Genomic DNA, 19,424 nt, shown 5'->3' on the forward strand with positions numbered 1-19,424 from the left:
AACAATAATAATAATAATAATGAGTTTCTGTTCATGGCGTGGTCATAAGTATGGCCACAAGTGAACAAGTCAAGAACATAAAAAACTTTCATAATACAGGTCAAGAACAAAAAAAAACACATCAAACACAAAAAGCAGCAACAGAAGAAGCAGCAAGACTAATGCAAGAAGTATCTACGTACAGTATGAGGATCACAATCATAGAACTCCCTCATAGAATAAAAGGGGTTCTCCTGAAGGAAAGCCCTCAGTCTCCTCTTCAAGACTGTCTCTTGTTCTGAAACTGGCAGCTTGTTCAAAATTTTAGCTGGCTGGTAGATGAGGCTGCTCTGGGTCCTCCCCAATCTACAATATGGCAAGTCCAGCCTCAGCCTGCCTCTGGTGCCATGATCATGCACATCACCCCTGGTAGGCAAAGTACGGACACTGTGGAATGCCTTTATAGCTGACCTGTAAATGTAAAAATTGAATACAGTGAGAATCTTTTCACTCACAAAAAGAGGCTTACAATGCGCTAAAATTTCTGCCCCACAAAGAATCCGGATGGCCTTCTTCTGCACCAGCAGTATATCTTTTACCTCAGAGGCACCACCCCACAAGGTGATGCCATATGCCATCACACTCTGAAAGAAGGCAAAGTAACACATGCGGAGATGGGCCTCTGGTACACATCTTCTCAGGCTCCTGAGCAAAAACAGCACCCTGCAATGCTGGGAGTAGTCATGACAAACGCCAGAAATCGGTTTACTGAGTGTATGGAGAATAGGGGACGTCACCTACTTGATTTGATATTCAAAACTGATTGAAACAAAACTTTACATACAGGATGGGTGAAAAGTCCGAGAACGGCTTAATATCTCATACATAAAGGTAATTTGACGGTGGGTGTGATTGGGGATCCTACTCAGATTGAAAAAAACTACATTACTATGACTTTAAAAATCTGATCCGCCATCTTGGATCCGTCGTATTGAATGCAACTTTTTTAAAAATAGGACGGTGGTCATGCGATACATGATTTCGATACGGAATTTCAAGAAAAAAAAAAGAATGGTGAAAACCGCATTTTGATAAATAATGTGAATATCTTCAAAACGGTTTGAGATATCGATGTGCGGCTTTCACCATTCATTTCTTCTTAAAATTCCGTATCGAAATCATGAATCGCATGACCACCTTCCTATGAAAAAAATAAAGTTGAATTCAATACGGCGGATCAGATTTTCAAAGTCATAGTGAAGTAGTATTTTCAATTTGAGTAGGATCCCCATTCACACCCACCTTCAAATCACCTTTGTGTATGAGATATTAAGCCGTTCTCGGACTTTTCACCCATCCTGTATTATGTGTGTACATTGAAAATAATTAAGACAAACTTTCTGGTCCATACTTGGTTATGGTGCTGTTAAAGCATTGATTATACTATATCAATTAGAAGTGCTCTGTGTTTTGGGGGGATTTTCCTCTGGGCGATTCAATTTTATTTATATCCCCATGAAATTGTATTAGGCTACTCTTGGAATAAATAATTGCATTCCACAAAAAACATTCTGTGCGCGGAATGCAAAATTAATATTATTGAGTTGTTTAATAGTATTGTTGAACTTGTCGATTCATGTTGGACAATGAAGCATTGATGATGGTGTTTCCTCTACAATAATTATTCACGGTACAAACAAATAATATAATTTTCTTTATGAAGTATTGATCGAAATAAAAAACAACTTATTTTAGTAAGATGATAATTTGAGGTAGGCTAATACAGATGTATATCTTCATCCAATATTTTCATCTTCGAAGCATTTTTTCAAGTTCAATTATATTCTTCTAATTTTTATTGCAGGACAAATAAATTGGCTGCAAAGACAAATGAGAAGTGGAGCTGATCCAAGAACTATTCTGGCGAATTTATTTGGTGATAAATTCTATGAAACGAAATGCTCATTGCTGGACAAATTCAGTCTCTGGAGAGTAAGTAAACAGATTTTATAGCTCAAACTCAAATAGATTAGATTATTTATGTAGGCTATGTGAAATAATAATATTTGTAAAACCATGTTTTTATGAATTTATAAACTAAGAGTTTTCAAAACAACTGTTTATTAATGCAAAATTACTGTCTAAACAATACTTGTAAGTTATCCTAAAATAGTTTGTATTTAATATTCGACAATACTGCCAGGACTTGGTTTACTGTTGATAATTGAGAATCTATGTTAAAAGCTAAAAAGATAGAATTATTATTTTAATTACTCTCTATTCTTATTTTTTGTGGTATCTTGAATTATTTGCAGCTGATTGCCAGTGTTCTGAGTGAGCCTCCACCAAGAGCCAAATTACCAACTGTCAACACATTCAGTGATGTCATCCAACTATTGAGATCTTGCAAGAAAGTTATTGTCTTGACTGGAGCTGGGGTAAGTACAAAAATTAATATTCACAAAAATATCGTCCAACGTAAAAAATTGTTTTATAATCTATTTTGAATCAATATGAATCTGACCGGAACAGCGCTGATCCTGGTTTAAGATAGATTTCGTATTGGTGCAACCTAGCATGAAATTCTATCTTTCTTATCGAACCTGTTTTGGCCATCAAAGTCACAATTCTTCCTGAAAAGTTACATCCACCTTCAGCCTTTCAATTTCATACACAACTTTTTCTTGTGTCATTTTGCTCTCGGTTGTAGGGTTCAAATTTATTTGTATTGTTCTAAAATTGTTTGACTAGTTTTTTATATAAATAATAAGGTTTTGATATTCCTTCTATGATCTTATCATTAAGGTATTCCCTTTTTTTCACTGAATGTAATGCCCACGTCAGTCCAGACTTTTGAGTGGGTAATGGGAAGGATGATTTTGAGATTTATAGTAGACCTCATCTAAAATGACATTCTCAGCAGGAAAAACTTGAGCAAATGTATGAAGAACGGTATGTAACTTGAGGTCAGAAATAGTAATTGGGAACAATACCTTGGAGCAGTTGTCAAATATTAAATACCTAGATAGTGACGGGGGTATGGCATTCACCTTGTCAATAATCCGCTGTTTCAACATTGCTAAAGTGTGAGAGTGGCCTTTGAAACCCCTTTCCTCCATATCACCCCAATGAAAGAAGGAGCAAATGCTCAGTCAGACCTGGTGACCTTGGTTTCAGATCAAGTGAAATTCAAGCTCTGTAAGTCGTAGCGCAGTCTGCGTAATTCTTGAGCAATCATTATTTTAAAAGAATGAGACTGAAATATAACTAAAAAATTATTCCAAATTGATGTATTGTTTTCATGATGAACGCGAACGCCAAAGCCACGATGAACACCGATCCAAACCATGTTGACTGCTGAAATAGGGTTAACTAATAAACAAAAATACATCATGTGTAAACTTGAATCACAGCTGATGTGACAATCGAAGCAAACTGCTAAATCGGTTTTGCCGCACCTTGTATGTACCAATCCAACGATATTCACATTATTTGGACATTTTAAATTGTATCATGATATGAATGTCGATACTATTGTTCGTTGAAGTTTTATAATAATTTTGATTTCAGGTATCAGTGTCGTGTGGTATTCCGGACTTCAGGAGCCGGAACGGCGTCTATTCGCGGCTGGCTGTCGACTTCCCCGACCTGCCAGACCCGCAATCCATGTTCGACATCGACTATTTCCGCAGAGACCCGCGCCCTTTCTTCAAATTCGCCCGCGAAATTTATCCCGGACAGTTTAAACCGTCCCCTTGTCATCGGTCAGTTCAATCAATAAATCATTCATTTTTTATTTCAATCAATCATTTTTTACAATTTCATAGAATGTTGAAACAATCATTGTATAACAAATTTAGATGATGTATCTAATTCATAATACAAAATTAATTGTAAAATTGATTGTAATTTATAATAGACCCGTTCAATTTTAAATTATAATGAAATATTTCATCCAGATTTATCTTTTCAAGTGAAAAGAGTGGATGCGAACAAAAATATTGTATATAAACTTATTATGGACTAACTTATTTTTAGCCTAAATTTTGATTAAAGTTTTTGTTAACTGCTTCTCCTTTCGATTAATATTGCATTTTTCAATTCAATTGATAATGGATGTAAAAATATTGCAAAGCCAATAATTAAAAATGTAATAAATGATAATTTTTATCTATGTTTAGATTCATCAAGAAGCTAGAAGAGAATGGCAAGCTGCTCAGAAATTACACACAAAACATTGATACATTGGAACAGGTGGCTGGAATCAAGAACGTTGTTGAATGTCATGGTAAGTGCACAACACAATTATTCTTAAATTTTCTATTCACCGATGATTTGAACAATTGAAAACTAGTATTTTGAATGTTGATTCATCACAATCAATATTGAACTATTCCTAAGTGTTGAGACGCTTATATCAAAGAAGTGGCATTGCGTCTTTGATTTTTTCTTGGCTAATTTATCAGAGATCATTAATTGATAATTCTCTGGGAGATCATTTTTTATTCTAACAAATAATAAAAAAATTGAAACCTCATAGTATCACCAAATTATTTTTATCAATGTAATTTTAATATAATGTAGTATAATATCATAGAGAAACGATAGCATAAGTAGATATCCCATGATATAGGGCTTTTATGTCGAAATTTTACTGTTATCCCAAGCCGATAGTTCACTTAGTTCTTTCCCATGCAGCTGTGTGACGCTGGTAGTCTCTCAAATTATTGTGCCGTTCATACACTATCACCCCAACAAAACAGAAAAAATTGACAATAATCGACAGTAATCGGCTTGAGATAACAGTAAAAGTTGCGACATGAATTCCCTATACCATGGGGTATCTACTTACGCTATTGTTTCTCTATGATAATATTGCTTCAACTTTGATCAAAAGCTTAGCTACCCTTCATAGTGAATTAGTAGTAATAATATCGAGTGACCTGGCTGACTCATGTCTGGTGTCAGAGTTTTCAAGTCGCACCTGATCAATTTCAAATGAATTAGTTGAATAACACTTGTGAAGTGAAAATTCACTTAGCCTACAGGTAGTGACGATCGTTTCGACCTGTTGTTGGTCATCATCAGACTGTAGAAATTTACTCTCTAAGTAAGATAATGACACATAAGGTCGAAAAGATGTCACTACCAATAGTAAGTGCATTTTTACTTCATAAGTGTTTTTGAAAATTCAATGACAATATTAACTTATACAACTTCAAAATTCACTATAACTCATTATAATCAAGCAAACTTCATGTGAATGTCAGGACAAACACTAGGCTACTACTTGGCTACCACATGATTGACTATTTCACCAGTTAATTATAGATGTACTATTTGCTTGCAAATAGGATTACTGTAGTATCATTAAATACATAGTAAACATCAAATGTATTGTACAACATCTTTTTTCCTATTTCGAAAATAAGATTCTAATCAAAACATTTTTCTTATTGAAGAATAGCAGGCAACCCGTGCTCCGCTAGGGTCTAATTAAAACTTGGCCCACTGAAATCTTGGAGAATTTAAAATAAATAGGCCTATAACCATTCTCGGTGAATTCAGAATATTTATGCAAAATTTGGAGTTAATTAGTTCAGACGTGATTCATGAATTTCCTATCCCTACCGCTTTAAGACGGTTCTTTCCTTTATTATAAATATTATAGAGAAAATCCTTTTTTATTTTTAAATACTTTCTTTTCTTTATTGATAAATGAGAAAATACACTATAGTGAGGTCCACGTTATAATGGCAGTGAAGAAGGATAGGAGAAAAACGTTGCCAAGTCTCTCCATTTTGCAACTGAGTGTACACAGCTGTCACTAAATTCATCCCATTAAATTTGATCTAAAAATAATTTTCATTTCCTCAATAAAATAATCAATTTAATGTCAAATTAATGAAGAAAATATATTTTTTCATAATTTGATTCAAAAATTTGCTTCCATAACTGAGATAAGATTTTTATTTTTATACAAACCTGAAATGGCGGCTAATTTAAAATGCTGTGATACACCAATCTGAATTTCAAAACAACAGAAATTTAGTTATTTGGTAGGTATTCTATTCCAATTTCTTTCAAAAAATATAGAAGAATATAAATGCTTTTTAAAATAAGTAATTTCATTGGAAATAATTCTGAAATAAACTTCCAATTATTATTTATACCGGTACAAGTAGGTCTAACCTAAACGTGTAGGCTAACTGAAGCGTGGATAAAGTCTAGGATGGTTAGTTATCAACTTTTAAAATGTCATTTCAGGTATTTTAATTTGTGTTTCTAATACGGTGATGTTCAAAAATTATTTCATTGTTTCAAAAATACATTTTAAAATCAGTTATACGACTTGTGTACCAAAGTATTTTGATAGAATGAAGAAAAAAAATAGCGGCTGAGAATAATATTGTTAGTCTACTTTTGTACAGTCACTGTCAAAAGAAAAAATAAAATATTCTGGCAAACTGACAACATTGCAAAGCTAGAGAGAGATAGCGCTATCTGTTTTGTTGCATGATAGAAAAGGACAGCAACAGTATTGTCAATTGTACACTGCCATTATAACGTGGACCTCACTATACTACCTTATACTCCACTTTTGATTCGTAACTTTCTTAATGAAGTTTACATTTGTGAATATTATTTTATATATTATGTAATATTATTTTAATCTTTATTATAATTAATGTATTATCTGATCTCTTTCATAAGATTTTATGGTTTTTTCTTTGAAAAAAATCAATTCCAGAGATTAATCAGTGAATGCATTTAAAGTAAATGCTCTTGCGATCGAATAGACTAGGCTCTATATTAAGATATGTTATAGAATTTAGTATTTAAGCTGTTTCCTTTTTTAGTATCAGTATTCATTCAGTAGTCTATGGTCCGGTTGCACAAAAGTCTGTAAAAATTTATTTTTTATTAGTTTATCGAGAACCAATCAGAGAAGGTTTTTTATGATAGATTCTCGTGAAAATTAGGCTTCTCTGATAGATTCTCGTAAAATTAATTAATCACGATTAAAATTTCCGGCACTATTTATATTTAGTACAACTTAAATTTAATATCCAAGTTTTTTGTTGATCTGGGTTGATTTCTTCGTTACTGTATTTTCAATCCATTAAGGGCCTTGGCAACCCGCTGTTTCTAATATGTTATCAATATACTGATCAATTTACCAATTTACTAATTTGTCAGGTTCATTTGCGACGGCTACCTGTACCCGATGTCAGCACAAGGTCACCTGTGAAGACATCCGAGAAGCAGTTTTCCAACAGAGAATACCCTTCTGTCCAATTTGTCCCACTAATCCTGAGGATCCAGGTAATTGTGTGTTTACTTACTTTACTAATAATTACTTTACTTCATATTTCGAATTATTCAATCTATTCAAAATTCATTCAGTTCAATGTATTCATTTTTATTTGCTGAGTTTTAAAATACTTTTCAAGTACCTAATAATTATTTTAATTATTTTTATTTTAGCCAAAAAATATATGCCTTATACTGTAACATTTTTCGAAGGAAAATTAATGAAGTGAAAGCATACATTTTTTTGAACATTTCATGCATCAGAATCCTGTTATGGAACAATTGTTTTAAACCTGTTGTTCCTCAAACTATAGACATTGCATTGGGTGTCACTGAAGACTTGCTTCCCAAGGAATTTCTGCTCTTCTGGGTCAGAAAGAGAATATCATTGATTCTTTTGCAAGTGTTCACATATCTACAGCATACCAATGTGTGAACACTCATAAGAACCAATGTATTCTCTTTCAGCTTTGTAGGAATTGATTGGAAGGCAGAACGTTAATAAAAGAATGAATTGATGAAATTACTCATGTATTTCTATAGGGCTAACTTGATAATGATTTGGACACTTGATAATGGAAAGAATACGCGAAACCGGTCGTGCCATCAAAACGCTGTAAAGGATACTAGCGATACTATATAATGATAGAATTTATTAATGTTTGAAAACCCAATATTCAGCGGTCGAATGTTTCTATTGAATCTTTGATCATTGATATATCATGATATCTTTGATAATTTATTTTTGCATATTGTTGCGTTTCATTGTTTATTTACTGTGATTGCAGCGAGTGGTGGTGTGATGAAACCGGACATAGTGTTCTTCAGAGAAAGTTTGCCAAAGACGTTCCACCAATCAATGGCCGAGGATAAGGACGAGTGCGATCTCTTAATTGTGATTGGCTCATCGCTCAAAGTCTATCCAGTCGCGCTTATTCCAAGTGAGTTGCTTAACAAAAAAGATTCAATTTTATCATGAATATGAGTGTGCTTTAATAAGAAATTGGATTTTAAACAACATGATCTGTCATGTATTCATCTACAGAGTATGCTATGAAGTGAACTCGGTTTCATGAAAAAGTACTCGTTAGTATTTCGAAAAGCACACACTAGACAAGCATAGCAAGATGTAATTTAATAGTGGAAAAATGTGTGGAGATCTTAGAGTCACTTATCCATGTATGACAGTCGACGTTACTTTTATCATTTTTTGAACAGAACTTTAATTCAATTCAACACTAATTTTTAACTGGGTTCTATACTGGATACTCATGTTTTTAAATCGTGTAATAGTTAGTTAAAATGTTATCTAAATAAACTAATATAGGGTGTGCATTATAACTGATTCCAACTAATTTAAACGTGACTATGACTGCGACTATGCCCCGTTTCGGAAAACCAATTTTCTGACTCCAGCTTTTTAAAGTCTAGAACTTGGCTAAATCCCGAGCTCGGAAACCGGCCCTTAATTTATTTTTCTCTATACTGCACAGAAAACGTTCACTTTCCAAACAGTCTATAGGTTGGAGAGATATCGTTTCACGTACAGTGTAAGTGTAAGTCTGTGGTCAGCTGATTGTTCACTTGTTCAAATCATTAATGCAGTCACCCTTAATCGCGGCGATCGATCAGGGATTTTAGGCGAGTCAATCATACTTATACTGTTCTTTTCTCTTGTTATTGTAGTTGTAGAATTTTTTTATTCAATTCAAACGTCAAACTCTTTATTGCTTTTGCAACATTATCGCTCCCACTACGTGTTGCGTGATAACTGTTCTGCTCAAGCAATAAAGTTGCGTTTTAACTCTTGAAACATAAAATCTATTCTCATTTCTCATAATATTTTAGGCTCTTCCAATATCCAGCTTAGCAATACTATTTTAAATATTTCAATTACGAATTATTTTTCCAGGTTCGCTGCCAAGCCATGTACCGCAGATTTTGATAAACAGAGAAAGCCTGCCTGATTTGAACTTTGATGTGGAACTGTTAGGTGATGGAGATGTCATCATCAATCAAATTTGCTTGGAGTAAGTTGTAATATTAATAATTTTGATTGTTGCTATTAAAAATAATTGTTCTGGAAATTAAATTCAGTATTTACAAACTGATTCTGAATTGATACTTAATTCTGAATCCGAACTGACACAATATTTGCTTAGAAATTGGAAAATACCATTTTTTAAATAAATACTATTTTGTTTATGTATTATTCTATACTCTCAAATATTACTATAAGCTTTCTAGCAAATTTTCATAAAAATTCTGCTGGGGAATTGAACATTAATACATTGGTTAATTATTTCAATCTGAAAATACTAGAAAAATGGTTATGTTTATAATTATTATGTGCACTCTCTTGTAAATTTATTTGATCTTAGGATGATTTTTGAGATGAAATTTGAGAATGGTTAGAGTTGTTTTCTCATGAGATGATGATTATAGTAATCACCTTATTGAAACTGTCGTTCACATATAATATTATTTGGATCGGTAGTTATGTGTTCACTCTTGTGATTTTCAGAATGGGAGAAAACTGGAATGACGTATGCTGGACCAACAACAAACTGATGGAAACTGAACCAAATATTGCATCATTTCAAAGGTAATACCGTCAATTTTTCTATAAATTTCAAAGGTTAAGAAGACTAGGCTACTTCCTCGATGGTTATTCGTTAGCCAATAAATTGCATACCATAATACTTACATTTCAAGCTCTATTCAACCCTTTTTTGAAACTAGCTTTATCCAAGTCCAGCTTTATCTAAAGATGTATCCTCATCATTCTGATTTCATATTTATGTTTTATTGTTATCTAAAAACTGTGTATTCAGAGATTACTTTAATCATGTTTATTTTTCATTTATTTATCAAAACGTCCCTGACTAGCTTTATCCAAGTCTTCATGTATCTTTTCATTTATTATCCTTATTCTATTAATATATCTATGTAAATAATTGAAAGAATGCATTAAAAACTTGTATCTATATATTTTTGTATTAAACAACATTTGTTTATTGTTGTCAGATGGGGCTCAGATGGGGCAGAGTACAGCGAAGGCGAGATGTCGGTGGACTGGTCGGACAGAGCCGTGCAATCGGACTCGGCCGCCTCTGGCAGTGGCAGTCTGATGGCCGCCGATGCAAGCATGGAGGAGGAAGTGCAGGAAGATGTAGAAAACAGCCAACCGACACAGACAGCTGATTATGCTTGTGGTAGGTAGGCCTACATATTTTGGTCAAATCTTTGACCAACGATATTTGCATCTATTGGTGTAACAATCAATGGGTCGGTTGAATAAAAGCTAGCAATTGCTAACTCCAAGTAATTGTTTTTAGACTTAGTTGAATAAAGTTGGCTGGCACTAACTAGGACTAGATAGAACTAGGGATATTCTGGTCGCCCTAGCAACCACTCAATGCATGTGGATAAAAATTGACGTAGCAACAGCCGCTAGACCTATTATTTGTTCAAGAGTGTGATCACATTGGATACACTTATGTTCAAGCGCATCTGAGATTATGCATAATCAAGTTCAGTGCGCAGATCAGAAACTAAATCTGTGAAAAGCCATAGAATAAAATTTGGTTGATTGAATAAAAGCTAGCTCTCATAGAATATAAAGCAATTGCTTGCTCTAAGTTATTTTCAAGCAAATGCTAGGATTCGAGTCAGTTGTATAATTTTATTTGTATACAGTAGTTGAAACTAATTATAAGCTACGAGTCACTAGATTCTAGTTTCTATTCAATCGTCCGATTGAGACTCGCTTGGAGCTGCTCAAACTGAACACCACAAGCAAGTGCACGCGTTCAGTGTGAATGTTCCTATGGCTCTTTTCAGTTTTGTTTCTTATCTTCGCACTTGGTCATGCTTGATCTCCCGTGCACTTGCTCATATAAGCATCCAATGAGATCATACCCTAAGAATTTTCCGGAAACATGTGATGATGCAATTACTCCTAGTTGCATCTACCTAGAACTAGCACATGATTATTCAACTGAATTTGTGCATTAGCTAGAACTACAGTAACTATAGTATAGTAGGTTTATTACTGTAGCTAGAACTAATAGCTAGTTGTTAGTCACTAGATTCTACTTTTTGTTTAATCGTCCCATTGATAAAAGGTGACCGAAGATCTTTGACCATATCCATATTATCATATATGTGACAGTATATTGGTACCATAAGTTAATTTTATAGCGTTTACATTATAGTTTCAAAATAACCTTTTTCAAAGCCAGTGTATAATGAGGCTATAAGGCCCAATTCACTGAGAAGTTGGGTATGGAGTGGATGTGGCGCTGACTTCTGCCACTCCTATATAAACATATGATCGATGCCACCACTTCTGTGTGAATTGGGTCTTACCGTTTTCTATTCGAACATGGGTTCATGGACCAATAAGAATTCAGCATTTGACGGGATTAATAACCTAGAGAGAAATTATTGTAAAACCAAAATCAGCATTTTTCTGCTTAATTTTGATTCAATTAATAATGTTAAATTCATTATTTTTCAAAATTCTGCGAAGTTGGGGCTATTTTCTTCGGTATATCACCTACTTATAATAAACATATAAAATATATTTACCAACTTCTATTATAGTTAGACTATATTACATGAATATCGGTATGTCATTGTTATCTTTTTTATAAAATATATTTACCAACTTCTATTATAGTTAGACTATATTACATGAATATCGGTATGTCATTGTTATCTTTTCTTCGGTATATCACCTACTTATAATAAACATATAAAATATATTTACCAACTTCTATTATAGTTAGACTATATTACATGAATATCGGTATGTCATTGTTATCTCAAAAATCATGCTTCAGTAGTAATAATTGGGAATGCTTTAGTAGGGCCGGTGGATGCAAGTGGTCATAGATAAAATGAAGTGTATACAAATGCATACTTTGATATAGGCACTCGTGAGATATTTAAGACACTCGCGGAAACACGTGCTCCAAAGACTCTTTTCAACAACCGATTCAATGGCTACTATTTATCATTTTTAAAGTCAAAAGAACAAATAATGATGAATTTATTTGATTGTGATTTTAGACTTCATCTTTCAGATGAAATTATGTTTTAAATGTTGTTTTCTATTGCACAGGCGATTGCGGTAAAAACACCCCCCAGCCGACCGTCAAGTGCCGCAAAATTAGGAAGATTAGGGCCAGAAACAAGATGGCGGCTGAATGCTCGTCGGAGCCGAGCGCCCAGAAGGACGACCGACTGTTGGCGTCCAGCGACAGTGAGGGCAGAATGTCTGTCGAGCAAGAGGTACCGGTAATCCTAATCCACTTTATATAACAGTAGAATAATTGAAGGTGATGTGTAGTATTCAAAACATTCACTATAATCCCCCGCTTATAAACGTTGATAAATTGATTTCGAATCGATACGTGAATCAACTAATAAAAACCCAATTCTAAAAACCAATTGAAACTAAACTCAACTACATTCAATGTAGAAAGTAATGAATTTGGAAAACGTTTAATACAACTAGGAAACCTGTAAGGAATATTGAAGAATTGTTGTCCATGTGCAAAGTAATTACTAATTCGAATGTATTAATAATGAATTTACTTAGCATTAAGTTTCATTTATCGCATTCTTAAGAAACACTATGAAGGCACGCTAAGAATGAATTCTATAACGCGGACCTGACCAAACGAGCATAGAGCTAGAGCAATCTTTGAACATAGACACAATCCGACATGAGAAGCATGAGTGATATATCCCAAAAAATGAATGAATCCACTCACTTTTCACACTCCTTCATAGGTGTTAAACTGGGTAAAACCGGTAAATACATATTTCCAATAATATTTATATATTTGAATATGATTATAAGAATAAGTACAATTTCATATAACGGGATAATCTTTTTTTATCTTTACCGAACGCATGACCTCTCATTGAGCAGACTATACGAACTCGTATAGGCCTACAGAGCACATGGCCTCTTATGGGGCAGCAAACCGAAATTTGGTGGCATTTATTCGGTATGCATGGTATAGGTCTAAGCATTCGTTGGTTTGGTTTAACCCCAGCCTAACGGTGCGAACAGAACGAGTAAGTCGCAGTGTTTCGGTTTCGATCGATACCACTAATCAGGTTCAGTGACTATATAGCAGCATTATAGCGAGGAGTTGACCAACGCGATCACGATACCTGTGAATGTACGTCCTGACATGACAGTTCACAGTTGAGAGATGCCACGCTAGATAGCACTGAACAAAGTCTATAAATACAGGTCATGGCACTCGTGTTCCTTATGGAGCGGCCATAATGTGGGGTCTTTATGGCTGTATATCCAATCGGGGTCTTTATATCCAATCTGCTCATAACAAAATCATGCATTATGCTTTTTAAAAACAATATTCTCGTTCAGATAATATGTAAATTCAGGATTTTCGATTTTTTAATAATGAAATTTCAATAATAAATGGTTCAATTACTATTCATTTTATTATTATTTAAAATTTTTATGATTCATAAAGCATTGGGACAAAAGACTAACCTCAAAAAGAGTTTGAAGTTCCCAATATAAAAATCAACAATTCAGTTCCTAGTTGAAATCTAAATATTATTATTCTGTGGGAAGAATAATTTATTTTAAATTCAAAGCCAAGCAATATTCCTTGAACAATATAACAAAATAACACATCATGTTGTTCAATCTATAATGATAACAGCTAATAAATTTGAAAATTGGTGAACTAGAACCCCATAAAATGGCGATTTTGCAATGCATCACGGGATTGTGTCATGACCTGTATTATTTTATACACCTTGCACTGAACAAGGTCTATAAATACAGGTCATGACACACTCCCGTGATGCATTGCAAAATCGCCATTTTATGGGGTTCCAGTTCACCAATTTTCAAATTTATCAGCTGCTAACATTATAGATTAAACAATAATGATGTGCTATTTTTTTATATTGTTCAAGGGATATTGCTTGGCTTTGAATTGTAAAATAAATTGTTCCGACAGAATAATAATAGTTAGATTCCAACTAGGAACTGATTTGTTGATTTTTAGATCTAATTGATCGGGAACTTAAAACTCTTTTTGAAGTTGGCCTCGCATATTTCTGTCTTGTCCCAATGCCTTATGAATCATAATCCTTGAGTTACAAGAATAAGTACAGTTTTTAATTATAAATAAATGAATAATTGAAGCATTTATTATTGAAATTTCATTATTAAAAAATTGAAAACCTTAATTCGCATATTATCTGAAACAGAATATTGTTTTTAAAATGCATAATTTTGTTACGAGCAAATTTAATTAGATTGGATTTTCAAATGTACCGTCATAAAGACCCCCATAAAATGGCCGCTCCATAAGGAACACGAGTGTCATGACCTGTATTTATAGACCTTGGCACTGAAGCCGTAGCGCAGCGCGTCAGGTTTTAAAAGAACAAATTATTCACAGCTGAAAATAAATAATTGAACTACATCTAGTTTTCCCAGCCCTGAGGTCACAGCGATTTCAAAAAAACAGAAACGTTATCTTAATACTGAATTATTCCATCCACACACGTTGTGCGTTTCTTGTCATGGTCCAAGACAAGCCCAATAAAGCCGCGGAGACCAGGGTGTGTTGCCAGATTCACAATTTTCACATTTAACCAGCAAAACGCCCGGATAGAGGACTGTCTTCAAAGTTTACAAAGTTTATAATGAGTCATCTCATTCCCGCTGTAACCCATGGCTGACAGTACAACTAGTATTTCTGAAAGATATAGATATTATCTTCAACTAATAAAGGGCTCGATACTAAGATATTTCAGGTGAGAAGAATCTCAACCAGTCACATATAAGTATCTAATTACAAATGTAATTTGAGTCGGTTTGATACAAATTGGTCTAATCATGATGAAGAGATGATGATTGTTACTGAATATAGTAGTCTCCTTAACTTGGTTTTATTGAATTGTAATTTGTTTGAATTATTGACTTCAGAGGAAAATTAATTAGAAAACAACATGTAGCAGACTTCAATCAGTGTATCTTCTAAGGCTGCCATAATCCGCTCATATTTTTCAAAGAACCTGGTAGGGAATTGAAAAATTTAAGTCCTACATAATGTGGCCCCTCTCTAGTAATGAGAGCCTGTGTATTGGGTATTTCAGAGTAAACGCTTTGTGTCTGTGTTGTACCCATGGGAAAGGCTTTTATCCATGAATCATCGTCTGTTTCTGAAAACAATGGAGGCTATTTCAGAAAAATACAGGGCTGGTACAGTAAGGAGTTTTAATCGTTTAAAAATTGACCTACACGACACTCTAGAGTCAAATCCTTTAATCAACCTGATGGCCTTCTTTTGTTTTCGAAAAAAACTCTGTACATTTTTTTCACTACATCCCCAAAACATAATACTGAAGCGAATATGAGACAAAAAATAGTCATGGTAGACAGCCAGTGATGCTTTGGAAGTTGCCACTCTTGCAATTATTGTTTTTAAAGCAGAGATATCGATATAACTTAACATCAAGTGCTTTCAAATGGCCATCCCACTTGAAATTTCTCTGCAGCTCCACTCCAAGAAACCGGACCAGTTCCGAAGAGTGGCATCCCTCACTTGCATCAGAACAGATTTTTATTTATTTATATAAAATTATTTACAAATTTAGATGAATTTACCGCCTAAAAAGCAGTCAGGTCATGTCAGAGGCTCTGAAATTTATCAGTTGCGACCTGAAAACTCTGACACCGGACCTGAGCCAGCCAGGTCACTTGATATTATTATTATCTTGTAAATCAAAAAACATGTCGGCTGTCATATTGGTGAACGGAAATGGAGACGTAACCGCACTGTTCATATACATGCTTTACAATGTGTTTGTGTTAGAAGAAGGTCGATCGCGACCGTGATTCATTTTCGAAGCTGAACATCGACATGATCTTTCTGTTCGTTCTCTAAGAAGATGGTATGGTTCAGTGTAAAAAATATAAAACTATGCCAAAAATGCTGAAATATTGCAATTGTGAATTAATGTGATGTCTAGGAGATGGTGAGTCGCCGCCACTTGTCGACCGACTCGACGCGGGACAGCGGCATTGGCGACGGCAGCAACAGCAACAGTAGCCTCAGTGCCGCCGCCGAGCGCCACATGTCCCTCGACTCGCAACACTCTCAACACCTCTCAACACCCATCAACGTCGCCTCTCGCCTTCCAGGTTTGTGCCGCCTCCAACATCAACTCATTAACAATTACATATTTTTCAATAACTGAAGTTACCAAATGAATGCTTCATTCTATCAACTGATCTTCAGTTTCAAAAATCTACATCTTTTCCAATAACTATTATAGAATCATGTGAGCGTATTCACTTCTAGTTTATAATTCTCAGATAGCTCAGTTACAGTGTACTTTTTGTGGGAAAAATCCAAACCAAGTGAATTTTTTGTACAATGATGTGAAAAAACGTCTCTTTTTGTAGATAGAATTTAAAATGGCGATTTTCGGTTGTTGAGAAGCAGGTGGAAATCGACTTGAAATCGTTCGAGAAAACATCAAATTTATTTAATATTTAGTGGGACATCAATTCATTCATTTTCCAATGACTGTAGTTTGCAAATGATTACTACATTCTATTAACTGATCAACAGTTTGAACAATCTTTCCAATAACTGTTGGAGAGTATTCACCAATAGTTGCAGCTGAAAATTTCGTTAACGAAAAGACAATTCTCTGGATTTCGTATGAACTGAACATTAATTATCTGAGATTATTCATTTCTAAATGAGGAAACATCAGATAGCTCAGTTATTGTGTACTTGTTGCGGGAAAGAAGCTGAACTAAGTGCACTTGTTTAACTAAACTAAGTGCACTGATCAACTAGAAGATCAAACAAGCTTCCAACAAGTTACTACAGATAAGGTAGGAAACGCTTCTCGCATTTTGTCAGCGAGCAACTCAGCTAGTGTTTCAACAAGCGTTTCGTACCTTATCTCTGGTAACTTGTTGGAAGCTTGTTTGATCTTCCACTTGATCATGTCATCACAATAATATTTAATACTAATATTATAATTTAAACGATAGTAGATTTCAAACCAATTCTGTAACATAACCTTTTCAGTATGATGTACCCAGAGTTCTAGTGAATTCAGCTGATTTAGAGAATTAGCTTTTCGTTGACGAAATTTTCAGTTGCAACTATGCTATGACATTCTACTTGTCTCAATCTTGAATAATTTTCTGTTCATTTGAGCAATTCGGTTAAGTCGATTTCTACCTGCTTCTCAACAACGGAAGATTTAAATTTTATCTAATAAAAAAAGGCGAGAATATTTTTTCATTTGGCACAAAAAGTGCACTTAGTTTAGCTTCTTAGCTTCTCTGCTGTCCTTGACGTTGATGGTCTTCCTGATCGTCTTGCATCTGCGACACTCCCTGTTGTTAGTAATTTGAAATGGCAATTTTCAACAGTTTTTGCATCCAGTGTTGCATGGAACCCTCGTTCAGCCCTCCACCACCTTTGTACTCGCACCACAGATCCCCAGACCTCATAACGAGCTGCTATTTTGGCTCGTTCTTCCACAGTCAAGAGAGGGGTCATTTCTAAACTGAAACAAATGAAAATTTGTGTTAAACAAAACCTCAAGGAGTGCTCTATCTAACAAATTTAGATCTAACCAAATTGGTTCGTAAATGAAGAAATTATAGCTGTATAAAAATAGGGCATGACTTATCAGACACCCTGTAGATCGAGGTTAGATGTAATTTAAATGTAATTTGATGTATCGTATAAGTTTACTCTGGTACAACTTTGTTTTTCTTCGTATAAATTTTCTCTGGTCTGGGTTTTTCGCAGGCTGAAGGTGGCAGTGTCTCTCATTCTTCTCAGCTTCGAATGCATGTATCAAAGGACTATTTTGGTCAGAGTATAGAAATTTATTTTATTTTGACCTTCGAAAATTGTCTTTTTCTGACATATTAATAATGCCTTATTCAGGGAACCCTTCAAAATGAATGTTTCTTTCATAAATGATCCATTAATCGTACGATGACTAACATTTTTGTGATTGCAGAAAACAGCTACTTCTACATAAGGCCTAACCGCTACATATTCCACGGCGCAGAAATGATGGTGGATGACCCCAGAGAGCTACTCCCCCCAGCTGACGACAGATGCGACACCACAACAGCTGCCCATCAGCTGACAATCGACCGACAACAGCTGAAGCAGTATTTGTCGGTGGTGGCGCATGACAGCAAAATGTGGGGAAGCAACGCCGCTGCCGCAACCTCGCCCGACGAAGACTTGTGCCTCGTCAATTCGTCATCGTCATCAGCTGTTGAAGCAGGCTCATCCACCTCACACAATCTATCGTCAACAACTTAGGCGGGCGAGATCAGGTTAGGTAGGTAATTTTTCTATTGTGTTGAAATTGTCGGTTAAGGTTGGATGACTCGCTAGCGATGTGAATACGTTTATATTTCGCTGAAGCTATTACTTTATTTTCAATCGTTAAACTCAGCTATAGTGCTGGCAGCGAGTACCAAAAAAATCATAAAAAGTACAATACACAAGTGAAAGAGAAGAAAAATTAATACAAATATGTATGACAATAAAAATGTACAGAATACTGATAATATGAGAAAAGTTGAAGTGTAATACAAATGGAGTAAGTTACTGCTATATTAAATTTTATGATTGGTTGCTGTTATAAGTCAATGTTGATATATATTGTGTTGGAAGGAATATATCTGAAATATAATTGAGAATTGATACAATTATTGATGAACTGTAGTTAGTGAAATGAGATGATGGTGATATTTAATATTATATTATGTTTGTAAGAATTGAGAAGTGTTTATTGATTTTATCCACTCTGCTATTTTTTTAGGATTTGCTTTTGTTGTTCTATTTGCTATTAAGTTTTCTGGTAGCAGGTTGATGAGTCTATTGCAGATGTAAGGAAATTGTCTTCGGCATACAGTCATGTCAGTTCTGTTAATTTGATAATTATCTTGCATTCGAAAATTGTAGGTTCGAGCTTGAGGTGTAAATAGATTTCTGTTTTTAATTATGTATAATATTATGTTTTTCACAAATAGTTGCCTAACTGTTAAAACTGGGAATTCTGTA

General features: G+C 34.4%; 1 protein-coding gene across 1 annotated transcript in view; it reads left to right on the plus strand.

Annotated features, from left to right (window-relative positions):
* LOC111062070 (NAD-dependent protein deacetylase sirtuin-1) overlaps positions 1–18,717 on the plus strand; it is a 21,207-nt gene extending 2,490 nt beyond the window's left edge. Inside the window, exons 4-15 of the mRNA XM_022349773.2 lie at positions 1,844–1,971; positions 2,295–2,417; positions 3,550–3,743; positions 4,161–4,267; positions 7,180–7,305; positions 8,082–8,234; positions 9,206–9,323; positions 9,818–9,898; positions 10,321–10,508; positions 12,422–12,591; positions 16,336–16,507; positions 18,364–18,717. Of these exons, the coding sequence (XP_022205465.2) occupies positions 1,844–1,971; positions 2,295–2,417; positions 3,550–3,743; positions 4,161–4,267; positions 7,180–7,305; positions 8,082–8,234; positions 9,206–9,323; positions 9,818–9,898; positions 10,321–10,508; positions 12,422–12,591; positions 16,336–16,507; positions 18,364–18,677 (1,874 nt within the window). The 3' untranslated portion in view covers positions 18,678–18,717. The remainder of the gene's footprint in view (positions 1–1,843; positions 1,972–2,294; positions 2,418–3,549; positions 3,744–4,160; positions 4,268–7,179; positions 7,306–8,081; positions 8,235–9,205; positions 9,324–9,817; positions 9,899–10,320; positions 10,509–12,421; positions 12,592–16,335; positions 16,508–18,363) is intronic.
* Positions 18,718–19,424: the final 707 nt, after the last annotated feature.

The sequence above is a fragment of the Nilaparvata lugens genome, chromosome 2 (assembly GCF_014356525.2).
Source record: "Nilaparvata lugens isolate BPH chromosome 2, ASM1435652v1, whole genome shotgun sequence".
NCBI lineage: Eukaryota > Metazoa > Arthropoda > Insecta > Hemiptera > Delphacidae > Nilaparvata > Nilaparvata lugens.